The sequence below is a fragment of the Passer montanus genome, unplaced genomic scaffold, assembly GCF_014805655.1.
Source record: "Passer montanus isolate IOZ18808 unplaced genomic scaffold, ASM1480565v1 scaffold27, whole genome shotgun sequence".
In the NCBI taxonomy this organism is placed as follows: Eukaryota; Metazoa; Chordata; class Aves; order Passeriformes; family Passeridae; genus Passer; species Passer montanus.
Window position 1 is genome coordinate 186,557 of NW_024367372.1, and position 13,588 is coordinate 200,144.

General features: G+C 48.0%; 1 protein-coding gene across 1 annotated transcript; it reads right to left on the reverse strand.

The window, feature by feature from the left end:
* Positions 1-3,705: 3,705 nt before the first annotated feature.
* On the reverse strand, positions 3,706-13,381 carry DACT1 (dishevelled binding antagonist of beta catenin 1). The gene is made up of 5 exons (XM_039712907.1): positions 13,348-13,381; positions 12,841-13,223; positions 10,532-10,664; positions 8,855-8,917; positions 3,706-6,348 (listed from the first exon to the last, which is right to left on the reverse strand). The coding sequence occupies exons 1-5, from the start codon at positions 13,379-13,381 to the stop codon at positions 4,604-4,606; spliced, it is 2,358 nt and encodes a 785-aa protein (XP_039568841.1). The 3' UTR covers positions 3,706-4,603.
* Between the last annotated feature and the right edge of the window lie 207 nt (positions 13,382-13,588).

A 13,588-nucleotide genomic window follows, 5' to 3' on the forward strand; every position in this document is an offset into this window, starting at 1 on the left:
CTCCATCTGTAATGTTAAACCAAGAAAGGTTCAGTTTTTTCCATTAGCAGCTCAGTCACATTTATTTTTGTTGGCTACTCCAAAGGTACATACTCTGAAGTTAGCTCTTTAAAATGTATTTAGCTGTTTCTGCTTCCTCAAAAATGTCCTTGTTCCCTCTTGTAAGACGAACCATGTGCCCAGCATGGTGAGTCACCTGCCAAGTGGCCACCAGTGCTCAGCAAAGCCTTTGCTGCCCTTTGTGACAGGAAGGGGTGCAGGTCCCTCAGGGATGGCTTTGTTGGCTGCCACCTGAGGAGTGCCTGACTTTCCTCTGAGACAACAAACGGATCTGGGATAACTGAAGCAGAGGACTGTTGTGGAAAATCCGTTTTCAGTGCTTATCCAGAATGAACCCCAAGCCATGAGAAAAGTAGAACACTTGTGAGGGATGGACAGATTCCTGCTGAAGCTCCAGGACCAGGAAAGCTACAGAGGGCTGGGACCTACAAGCTGTCTGTGTTGTGGAAGGCCAAACCCAGAACTGGGAAATGGAAGCTCATCTCTTGTCCCCAGTTCCTACAGGACTTGGTCAGATGGTTTTTCTGGAAGAAATGAGGCGGAGTCCCTGGGAGGACTCCACTTAGTCCAGTCTAACTTACTGAGCAAGGTGTCAGGCTGAAACACCTCCTCTTCCCACCTCTTCCAGAAATGCAGATGAACCAGGATCAGACCACTCTATTGATGGGACTCTCCACTCCTCCTTTCCTTCAGAGCCAGCTGTCTGAGCCGCTTACTGAGCGAGGTGTTAGGCTGAAACACCTCCTCTTCCATAAATGCAATGAACCAAGATCAGACCACTCTATTGATGGGACTCTCCACTCCTCCTTTCCCTCAGAGCCAGCTGTCTGAGCCCTTGCTCCACAGGCACATTGGATTTCTCACGGCAAGCAGGAGGTCCACAGCAGGGGCCCCACGCAGTTGGGACGTCTGGGCACCAGGCCAGAGCCTCTCCCTGACCCTACACACACCAGACACAGCTTGGTTCTTTATTTGCTGACCTAGAGCTGGTGGCTGGGGTGAGGGAACAGAGGATAAACCCAGAAAGCCTGCTGGAAGGCAGACAGCCCTGTGACACACTCATCCCCTCAGAGTATGGTGATTCCCTCAGTGGGAGTGATGGTATTCCAGAGGTGTGCAGGAACACTGCATTATCTGAACCACAAGGAATCCAGCTCAAAGGACTCTGCTCGTGTTCCTTTATGCTCCTGTACTTTCCTGCACATAAGGAGCATGGGGATACCTAATCCCAAAACTCCCCTCTACCACCTACCCCACCTTGAAACAGCTCCCAGTGCAATGAAATGTTCCTGCTTCAGGCTTCCAAAAACAACCATAAACACTGGGGATAATTAAAAAGTGAACATCATGAAAAATACACTGGCAAGCTGCAAAGCTGGAAAGCCAGGTAGCTTAAAGAAGTGCCAGATATTCAACTGGTCTCCAAGACTAGCAGATGTTTTTCAACCTAATGTTGCAAAAACTGACTAACTCAGATGTGTTTCCTAAATCAGAACCAGAGATGAGAATGTGTGCTGTGTATTGGGACCATATCAAGTACTTTTCCAGCACTGTTAAGATCTGTTATTTAAAAAAAAAAAAAAGAAAGAGAAAAAAAAAAGGAAAAATGAGTTTTTTTTGTGTTGATAGAAAAAAATAGGCCTGGATAAAGGATTCTGGATGCTTACCTAAATCACATAAGAAAAGGAAAATTCCTTCCCCAAACTGAAAAGACTCGGATACAATTAAGAGGGAGATACCATCAGCCCATTTCCAAGTCTGGTATTAAGCTATTCAACAAGAGAACTGCAGAATACAGTGGCTGCAGCTGATACAGCCTCAATGACATTTAGGCAGTTATTTTATTTTCTTTTTTTTACTCAACTATCTGAAAAGAAACCATTCAGCAGCTCACTTTTGAAAGCCAGCCTCCCTCACTCAGTACAAGGCAATCTGCTATAGCTCTGCAATTAAAAACTCATCATCCCAATGCCACTTGGTGTTGGTTTGTTGTTCCACCAGCAGCTCCTTTACAGCCAGAGAGTGCACAGCTGAGGATCCTCTCTGCTGCTTTTCCACACCTTTGAGGAGATTTATAGGGATTTGCTCATGTTTTTCTCACTCAAAGAGAGATTATGTGGCATGATTAAGAGATATTCTAGGAAAAAAACTACCAGCTTCCATAAGACATTCCCTTTGTTTAATATAACACCCATCAGTTATTAATGGGATGGCTTTAAGCTGTTGCTTAGCCTTAGTACTGCCATATTTAACAACAAACATTACTTCTCTCCCCTCTCTGTAGTGGCAGCCTTTGTCCAGCAATTTCTGGATGAATTATTCTAAACCAATATATAATTTTTTTAATACATACACACACACATATATATATACAGGCTGCCTTTCCATGTATAAAGTAATAGGAGAGTTATGAGCAGATAAGGGGAGTTACAGCTTTTGCTGTTTCATGGGAGGTGGGAGTGCAAGAACTTTCTGGGTCACTGAATCCACAGCCTGGTGATGTACTGCAAAACCCTTACAGAAACTGATTTTCTACTCCTTATAAAAACAAACAAACAAACAAACCACAAATAGGAAAATAATAATATGCAACATTATAAATAGGGATTTACTACACTGCAGATTAAAAAATAAAATGTGCCTCTTAGGAAAAGTGTTCTCACTGTCTCAGAAGCTGCTCCCTGAGATGTTTAATTCTGAGTGGATCCTTCCTTCCCACATTCGTGATGCTGAAAAACCTGGGGAAAAAAACCTGCTCCACCTTTCAGGTGGGTGACAGCAGGAAGGACACAGAGGAACCACAAAGGAAAGCTCTGCTCAGACCTTGCTGTGGAATGGACAGGCTGCACACATATCCCTGAAACCCACACCAGCCACAGCACCCATTCCAGTTGTTTGTCTATTGCTTTGTGGATGCCAAAGCAGAAGATGAACCTGCAGCAACCAGCTCAACCTGCCCAAAACCTCCAACCTTCCCACCAGGCAGCTCCAAATGTTTTGTTGTGAAGAGAACCAGTGCTGCCTATGGAGGGCTCCTTTCTCCTTTGCTGACAGACTCCCCTCCAGACCCAAGGGAAGAACCTGAGACCAGTGGGTGACCCAACTGTCACCTTCCATGACCCTGCTAGGGCTGTAACAGAGCCAACAGCCAAAGCTAGAGGACAGCCTGTGCTCTCCTCCACCCAGCCCAGCTCCCAGAGCACACAGCTCTTGGGGATTCACTTACTGGACATTCCATGGGGACACCTGTTGTGTCCCACAGATCGATTTGGTTACAGAAACCAACCATCTGCCCCTGTGTTGTACCAACCAAAGTCTGCAAGCACCCAGACAGAGAGCAGGATTAATGTTATACTTCCATCTGCTCTGAAACATGAGCCGCCCATCAGCAACAACCTGAAGATGCCTCTGAGCTCCTAAATCCCACCTTGCCCTTGGAAAAATGCAAGCTATGAGAAGAACAAGAGAAGCCATGACAAGCCAATTCCCTCAAAGCACAAGTCACATCCACAGCAGCATTTTAAACTTGCCCCTTTTCCTGCACGGCTGAACGCAAGGAATATTATCAGGTCGCATCAGGAGACATCTAAGAGGTAACAACACCAATATAAAAGCACTGACTGGGTCTGCACCAAGGTAACAAACTTTAAAAAGTATTAAAACAGACTGTTTATTACAGCATATGATGTGTTATATTAATTTACACAATGATATATATATATAAAACAGCCATTGATGATGTACAGTAAATTGGACATCAACAGGAATATTAAAACTACTGATACTCATGCACGTGACATGCATATGGGTTTTTTTTTTTCTTTTTCAAAAGCAGTTTTACACAATATAATGAAGTTACTAAGCCTTGGTCAGCTGCTCCAGCTGCAGTTTACTCTGGACACCACCGCCATCCGCAGTGGGACTCCCAGGAGATCAGAGTAGAATGCACTCCATGGAAGGCGACTTAACCTCGGAGACAGATTGAACAAGAGCCCTTTCCTGGTGGGGGAAGGCTGGGGGAGGACAGGAGTGAGTTGCAAGAAGAGAATCAACAAGAAAAGAAAAAAAAACAGACCAGAGTACCAGAAGGAAAAAGTTCAAGATGTGGCAACAGCAGCAGCAGAAAGGGACAAGCAAAAACATTAAGAAACACCCTCACTCCCTCCCCTTTATTCCCTAAAAACTTATGACCTTAAGCTGTCGATATCCTGTATAAAACCCAGAACTGGAAAAACTAGGCAAGGAAGATCCATTCCCAGAAACATTTTAGCCTTTTCTCAAAGCCTTCTGACACCATGCGCTGGAGGCTGTTCACCACTGAAATGGCAGTGTTGTGTTGTTGGTTTTTTTTAAACAAGTGTAACGGTCTTTTATTTCCACATAAAAGGCACTAGTATCCACCCAAGTTCTGAAGACAAGTGACATAATTTACCTTAAGTTTTAAATATTTGTATTAAAAAAAAAAAAATCTGTGGAAATATGTACAAAAAAAAGCACCTTGCTTCCAAAAGCAGAAGCAGATACATTCCACCAAGTCACCTCACTAGACGGTCGTCATGAGCTTCAGGGAGCCTGACCGAAAGCGGAGGATCTTCTTCTTGAGGTTATGGGAGGCTTTGATTTTGACAAAGGCCTTGGCCGCATTTTCATGCAGCTCTGGCGCCGTGACTGTTTGGATGGGTAGCGTCTGGACAAACTGGGACCAAATCAGGCCCCCGCTCTCATCAGAGTCGCTGGTGGTCGTGCTCTCCCCTACAAACTCCACCTCGCTCAGGCTTGACTCGCTGTCTCCAAAGCAGTTCGTGGTGTAGTTGCTCTGCTCATCCTCGCTCGTGTCCACCACGGTGGAGTGGAACAAGGACTCGCACTCGGCCGAGTACTCCGAGTCGCTGGCCACGTAGGCGTAGGGGCTGACATAGGGCAGGGGCACCTGTGAGTAGACCCCCACACCCTCCCGCCGGTTCCTCCTCGCCCTCCGCAGGGCCTCCTCGTAGGAGATCTCCGCCGAGGACTTCCAGCGGCGGTAGTCGGCACGCTTGTGTTTGGGCTTGGCCACCACAACCTCCCGGCCGTGCCCGTGGGAGCGGAGGGCGGATCTGTGCAGGCCGGCCTGCCGGCCCGGGAGGCTTGGCTCCAGCGGCAGGCCACTGCCTCTCTTCCCCCGCGACGAGGGCTTTTTCAGTTTCTTATTTGTATCCAACTCCTCAGGAAAGCGGCACTTCTTGCCGACCAGTTTGGCTTTCTCCCTCAAGGTCTGTGAGCTGTTTTCCACCCCATTGGCAAGGTGGGACCTGTGTTTCAACGCAGAGCTTTTCAAAATCTTGACGTTCCGGGTGCCTTTGTGAAGCTTCATGCTTTGCTGCTGGGCCGGGATGTACTGGGCGTTCACCAGCAGCCCATCATCCAAGCTCTGTGAGGAAGAGCCCTCGCTTTTGAAATCCAGCGCAGGCCTCTCCTCGACAGCCGGTGACGAGGAGCGAGCGGCCTGCAAGCTGCTCTTCAACAGGATCTTTTTGGGAGGCTGGCTGACCCTGCTCTCTGGCTGCAGCACCACCGGCTTCCCTGGGGTCTCTTTGGGAGATGCAGCAAAGAGCTGGCTGTTCTCCTTGGGGACGTCCCCGGCCGTGGCCGCGGTGTTGTGGCCCAGCTCCGGCAGTGCCGGTTTGACGCCCCGTGGCAGGTGCTTGCTCTGGAGTTCTGTTGTTGTTCCAGGTGGGAAAGCTGCTGGCAAAGGTGCCTTCCTACTCTCCAGCTGCTCCCCAGACGGCTCCCTTGGCCTCTGCTTTAACGGGGAGGGAGCCGTGTGGTCCGGAGCGGGAGCCCCACCAGGAGGCAAACACACCGGCTTGGAGCTCTTCAGGTTCACTACGTTGCCGTGGGCCACCATTGCTGCCGGCTGCCGGACACACATGCTCCCATGCCTCAAGATCCCTTTGGTGGCATCGGCATTGAGACTCGTCCGGGGTTTGTTAGTCCTTACTGCGTGAGTCTTTTTCTGAACCAGGCTTAAGATGTAGCTGTCTATCCTCTTGCTGGTGGAAGGGCACGGAGCCGGCCAGGAGCTCTGCGGGGGGAAGGCGTTGGCGGATTGTCCCGAGTCCGTTTCGGATGGGGTGCAAACATCACTGATATCGCAAGCGAGCCTCTCCTCTTCTCGCTGGGGGTTCTCAGTCACGGGGAGGAGGAACATGGGGCTCTGCACAGCCACGGCGTGGAGCGGGCTGGGGTAGCGGTAGATGTCGTTCCCATTTTTAGACACCAGATCACACTGGTACTTGGGATGTACATCTGCAACGACATCGAGGGAATTTGAGTGCGGTGTGGATAAAGAGCGACAGACAGAGCCTGCAGTCTGGTCCTCATGCTGGCCTTCCTTATTATAGTCCATCCAGCCTATGAGATCTGAAAGGCATTTTAGGAGAGTTTAGAGAGCCTGCCAGGGACAGCTGTACTACGTTTTTAATGTGCTGCCAAGGACGCCGGTCCATCTAGGCACACAATGCAAAGCTTTAACTACAGCAGCAGCAATTTTGCAACCAGGGATGCTGTTCAAGCAATACAAAAAGCAGCACTATCCTTCTGTGGGTCTCCCTGTCACTGCATCTATGTGGGATTTACCCCACTAGGACCACATGGTTAAAACAATAAAAATCCCAGCCCTAATGAGAACATGTGCATTGGTTTCAAACCTGTGCCCAGGTTGTTAAGATCTTCCTATCTTCCTTTCAAGCCACCCAGAAGTCTGCAAGGGTCTCTTATTTGTTATACAGTCACCTGTGAAACTCTCTGCAGGCCTCAGCACATATGAATTTTAAATCCAAAGAGAAACATAAAAAATACAGACAAGAGAACAATTAATTCTTGTAGCTTACTAACAAATTTTACTTCCGGATTCTTTCAAGCATGTCTCAGGTTAGGAAAAAAAATCCAGACTTAATTTTACTGTTGTTTTTATTATTGTTACTACTATTATTATGATAATATTTATAGCAATGCTAATAGTAATAACAGATGCTCCTTTTGAGTGATAAAGGGTTAAGGAATGGGAAACAGGTTCATGTTTTCACACAAGTACAAGGAGTGCAGGTCAATCCAGCTGACATCCTAGCCTTGGCTCTGCAAAGAGAGTTCTGCCAGAGAAATCCAGTGCGTTTCACGATGCATGAGTCAGATTTAATGGCTAAGGTTACTAGAGAGGTAAGCAACCTTAAGAGCTGGGCTTCCACCCAAGCACCTAAGATTACTATTATTTTTTAAGATTAAGTTGCCCTTGTCTTCTTGGGCAGGGGTACAATCTAAATGATCCTCTGCCAGTCCTGTTTTCTGCCCTTGGGCTGGAAACTTCAGCCAGGGTACTCTGATTGGAATGCTCAGTGCTCATCACTTATCTAAGGCTTATTTCAAAGAGGTCTCATGGGCATTGATGAAATTTGCTGATAGAGATGATGTTTCTGTGTGAGCAGGAGAGGAAGAAGAGGGAAGTTAAGACCATAAACTTCCTCCAGATCACTTCTCAGTTTTCCTACATTTCCTAAATTCTATGTTGGCTTCAAGGAATGTTGACAAAAAGATATTTTTGAAATTTGTCAGTTTGTGAAATTTCATCTGTGAAAGTGAGACTGCATGAATCATAAGAGGTATAGGTTTCTGTGGTGTATACAGAAAAAACAGCAATGCAATCAGCTGGAATTCCTTGTGTGGTTTTTTTTTTTCTTGTTTTAATGTATGGCCCATGAAGATCACATATACCTTACAACAGGGAGCATTAAATTACCTCGAGCTGCTCACAGGAAAACTTAGAGGACTTGTCAGCATCTCAGAATGAATGTATTCCAGGCTGCATTTTCCCAGTTCAGAAACAGAAGAGCATGAATTATTCTGTCCTTGATTCACAACAAATCACTATAAGTTAACCTTAAAGAGCAGAATGCAAAGTGGAAATACTGTCGTTGGAATCATCCTCCCCAATCAAGAATGAGCTAAAGCTTTTGAAAATGTCTGCAGTCAGTAACACTGGATCACAACAGCCCTATTGAAGAGTCTCTTGTGGAGAACAGAGGAGGCCTTCCTATTGAACCATCCCAAAAATCTAGGCTTGCATCTTCAGACTGGTGTCCAAGGAAAGTTCACAGCTCTCTGCCAAAGAGGCAAAATGTACCCTGGCATGTTCATGAAGTCTATCTGTCTGTACCAAATAAATGCAGGACACACTTCACCATGCACACTCAGGGTTAAGGTGAGCAATCAGAATTGACAAAATTACTCCAAAAACATGTGCCCTGACCCCCTAAAACCTGTAGCCAGCTCCTTATTCTGTGACTGTAATGCTGACATGGCTAAGAGCTATCATTAATTATTGCTATTCACTAAAAATGCTTTTCTAAAGAAAGAGAAATCAGCTGACTGATGTGTTTCTGTGTACAGGTACCACTGCCCTCTGCTGGGTAGAGCAGCTGCCAGATCTTCACAAGCCATTTTTGTGTGTTTAGAGTGACATATTCATGTGCAAAGCTGGACCAGTGGAGGGCAAACAGTCCTGCCTCATGACCCATGTACATGAGAGGCACTGGGATCTTTTCAGAGCATAATGTGGCACATGAAAGGAAGAAGGGTTAATCCAACCCAGGTACTCCTGAGGCAGTATTTCCAAAGCCAAAGCCACCTCCTGGAGTATGATGTATTCGACCTGCTTTTACTATACCTGCAGATTTAGGGCGTCCATCTGAGATATTCAGTGTTGCCTCCAAAGGGCTGCAAAAGCAAGTGCTAGAATGGCAACTGGATAAACACTCACTGAAGACAGAGTTAGATGAATTGGAAAGCGATCCAGAAGCTCCATCACTCAGCTCATAAAACCCTATAAAAATAAGAGTTTGGATTTATATTAGTTATGTCTACACAAAGTTACTATTTGTGTCCCTAGAAAGGCAGTCAAGCTGGTGTTTGAGTTGGCTTACTCTAACACAAGTAGTTATGGGACTTCATTCAGTCACCCCAAAACCAGCCAACAATTTAGTAATATCCTTATTGCCGTGAATTTACTTTGTTTAAAAGTAAAGCACTTAAAACAGCAGAACTTATCTTAGCATGTGGATTTTTTTGAAACTTTACAAGGGTTGGGGTTCTAACCCTTTCAGGGATTTTCAGATTTTAGCAACAAGGATCCAGGCTGTGTTTGGCAGCTCACCCATTTAATAGAGTGTTATACTTCCAAGACAGACTCTCCAACTATTACTTAACTATAAAAGTGTTGGGCCCAATGCTATCCATTACTTTCCTCAAAGTTCTGGAGATAAACATTATATTTGTGGATTACAAGAAAGAAGAAAATGGAAAATAATGTGCAGATGCAGCAAATTTAATTTCCTGGTAAACTGGGACTACTCAAGGAAAAATGACATACCACAACCAAAATTTAAATAGTTCATTTAGGAGTAAGGAATGCAGAGCATGCCTACAGAATGGGGATGCATCCTGGAAAACAATAATCCTGGAAAGGGCTTAGTCAGCGTGGAAAAGCAGCTCAATCAAGCTTAATGATATGGCAAAAAAAAAAAAAAGCTAATGAGATTGTTGGATGTACAAAGAGGCTAATGAATAGCAGCAGGGAAATGACTTCAGCAGTCTACACGGCCCTGGTAAGAAACACTGGAACGGTGAGCCCAGTCCTTGAATCCAGCATGCTTAAAAGAAAGCTAAAAAATTGGAAAGAGGCCACCAAGCTATTTAGGAGCTTGGAAAAATGCCTTAAAATGAATGACTTCAAGAACTTGACCTGTTTAGCTCATCAAATAAAAGCCAGGAATTATAATGTATAGCACCTCCAAGAGGAGGAAAAGCTGGCTATTAGAAAAGACCTTTCTTTAGGGGAGAAAAGGATATAAAAATATCAGTGCTGGAACAAGTCAGATTCAGACTAGAAATTAGCAATGGCTTTAACAATTGCTGGTTAGAGGATTCTCCACTGTTTAGTGTGTTCAGAACAAGTCTAGAGGCCTCTAGGAAAGGTTCCCCATAGTTAAATACCACTTACTGGCTTCAACACAGTTAGAATGAGATGAAATTCAATATATGGAGGATTGAATTGTTTGATTCCATCCTCCTTTCTAGCTGTATGACCACTTTTGATATTTTCCTCCTGATGGTGGTGCTTCTTTTCACAATTTTTTCTTCAGCCTCCTCCCTAATATACAGGACAATTAGAACTTCTCGAACTAATGTGAGGGTGGCCTTGAAAAAACAAATGCCCCAAACACTAAAAATCTAATTAAGCTTGAAGCACTCCTCTGAAAGAAGCAAACAGCAGCCTTTCCAGTGGTCAGTGAACTCTGTTAGTAGGGATTAATTATCAGAGTGTGAACGAGATGTAGACATTTACTGCTGCAGTACTGAAAACTGCAGCACTAAAATCTACAGGCAGTTGAATTCCAGGTGCCAAGGGAGGCTGGATTTTGCTGAGCACTGCCCTTACCTGAACTTGGACGACTGTCTGTCTCCAGGTGTTCATCTGTCGTTTTCTCCACGTCCAGGCGGAGATCACTTATTTGCTTATCCAGCTCTTGCAGCTGATTTAATAACCCAGCATCTCTCCTCCTCAAGCAGTTCTGCAAAAGAAGAGGACAAAGAACATCAGCTCCTTCAGCAAGGCAGATGTGAAGGGGTCCCAAGGACCAACAGACTTCTCCATCTAAGCCTTGTGAAACACTTCATCTATATTCTTTTATATAAAAACCAAACAAAGCCCTGACATTTCAGATGGATGCTCTGGATAAATACTTCAGTGAAAAATTCTGCAGGCGCTTCATCCCAGCCTGTTCCAGCCAGTTGTGCATGAGGAGCATGCTGCACAGCTCAGGAAGACCAGCGGGCTGTGCTGACCACAGCTGGAAGAACAAAGCTGGATTGTGTGATATGGCCCAAGCAGACCTGTGCACATGGAACGGGCAAGGACGGCCGTGCCAGCCTAGCAGGGCACGTTCCCCCCACACTGGTGTTACTCAAAGATCACATCTGCTCACACAATGGCACCAAACAGCTCTGCCAACAAGTGCCTGTGGTGTGGGAACCGCCTTGTTCTGCTGCACATTGTGAGCTTAGAGTCCACCATCCAGAGAGCAAGATTCCCAGGGCTGGGATCACAGCCCTTTTATTAGTTTTGCAGTGCAGCAGGAAGGAAGAGTAATTCTTCCTCTTCTCCCATTATAATTGTATGAAATTGCTGCGAGACGAATTTTAAGGCTATTTATGAAGGTAATTTGATGGCATAAAATAAGCAATAAGAAATTATTTTGCAAGGCACTCATTAACCCACGGTCAACACAATCAGTTTCCCCCTGTGTATTATAATGTTGTTTATCCATCATCTGTTCAGCTTCATACCCTTTAATTGCTCTGGCTTTGGGGAGAGGGGAGGAGGCAGGAGAAAGGTTCATCTACTTTTGTTTCTTCAAGTGCATCATTTGACTGGCACCCAGGGGTGCTCTGACACATTCATTGCAATGAGTTTTGATGCTCATAGCTGGACTAGTTCTGAACCCATTAAATCCAGGATAATCTTTTCCATGGGGTGGACAAGTCATAGAATCATAGATTCATAGAAGGGTTTGGGTTGGAAGGAACCCTAAAGATCACCTTGTTCCAACCTCCTTGCCATGGGCAGGGACACCTTCCACTAAACCAGTTGCTCAGATCCCTGTCCAGCCTGGCCTTGGGCAAAGGGAGAACAAATGCTAGAACCACTGGTTGAAGATGTGCTGGCATTTAAGGCCATCCTTTGGAGAACCAGAGGGGTGATCCCAAGCCTTCTCCCCCATTCCTGGGGGAGCCAGGGCTGGCTGGCAGCCAGGCTGGAGGAGGTGATGGGTTCAAGGGATGACTTCGCTGCGCCACCTACTGCCACCAGCGCCCCCTCCCCCAGTCAGCACCGCATCTGGTTCCAATCTGCAATGTCAAGTGCACAAATTAAAGTGCTACCACAAATCCCCGACTTTTTTTTTTTTTTGAGTAATGATTCCGTGGTCCTTCACTACGGCTCTCGGCTGCCAGCCAGCCCCTTCTCAGCAGAAAAAAAAGAATTTATTTTTGTCTTTTTAAAAGGGAAATAACCCTAACTAAACCAAAAGGGTAAGAAGAAGAAGAAAGAAAAAAAAAAAAGAAAAAAAAAGAAAGGAGGAAAAACGGAGGGTGGGGAAAAGAAAAAATCAGGGAAATAAATCACGCAATCCAACTTCTCCCTGGGTGAAAGCAAATGCTGAGCCGCGCACAAAGAGCGCCAGGCACAGCTGTACGCTATTTTCATTGAAAAATGATCTGCCGCTTCATGCCGCCCTCCATCTCTTCCCACACCAGCTCCAAAGCGCGTCCTCCAACAAAAGCATCCCTTCTTCACGGGCCCGATCCCGCCGGTGCCCGAGCTGCCTCCTCTCGGGGCTGGACCCGGGAGCTGGCTCCCAACTTCCATTCATGGCAGCGGCGGCGCCTCTCTTGCCATGAATGGAAGTGGGACCGCCGTCCTGGCTCCGGGACCCGAAGGGAACCGTGCGGCCAGCGGCACAAGGCGGGCACGACCCGTCCGCCTCCGAGCTGTCACCGGCCCGCCGCCTCACCTGCGCGCCGTGCCGGCTGACAGCGGGCCGGGGGTGCCGCCCGCGGGGCTTCCCGGCTCCCTCCTCGCCCCTCCGCGGGCAGGACCCGCGGCTCACACCGGCACGGGGGCACCGAGCGGGCGCGCATCCCCGGCGCTCCCCGCCCGCATCCCGCGGCGCCCCCCGCCCCGCTCACCAGCTGCCTCCGCAGGAGGAGGATGTTCTCCTCCAGGAACTTCTCCTCCAGGCTGCGCGGCGGCGGCCCCTCTCCCGGCGGCTCCCCGCGGCCGCCCTGCGCCCCGGGCCCCGCTCCCGCCGGCCGCCGCAGCAGGAGGCTCTTCACCAGCAGCTCCTGCCGCTGCCGCAGGTACTCCAGCTCGCCCAGCCCGGCCAGCGTGGCCTCCAGCCGCTCCCGGGTGCGCTGCCGCTCCGCCTCCGCTTCGCCCTTCTCCCGCCAGCGCGCATCGGGCGCCCCCGCGGGTCCCCCCGCCGCCTGCCCCGGCCCCGCCCTCCTCCATCCCTCCTTCCCGCCCGCCTTCCTCCCCGCCCGGCCGCGGATCCACGCCCGTGGTCGTTTCGCTCCTCATCATCTTCCTCCCTCTCCTCCTCCTCTCACCTCCGTCGTCCGCTCGCCGCGGGGTGCGGGAGGGCGGGGGATGCGGGAGTGCAGACCGCTGACCTTCCCAAAAACTCCGTCCGTGACCTCTGGAGCCCTGCGCGGCGTAGTCGCGGACCATCACAGAGTGATGACAGAATTGTGATTATAGAGTCGCAGAGTGGTTTGAGTTGGGATATTAAAAACCACCTCGTTCCAACCCCCCCGTGCCATGGGCACGGACACCCCCACTAGACCTGGCTGCTCCAAGCTCTGTCCAGTCTGGTCTGGAACACTGCCAGGGATGGAGCATCCACAGTTTCTCTGGGCAACCTGTGCCTCACACCCT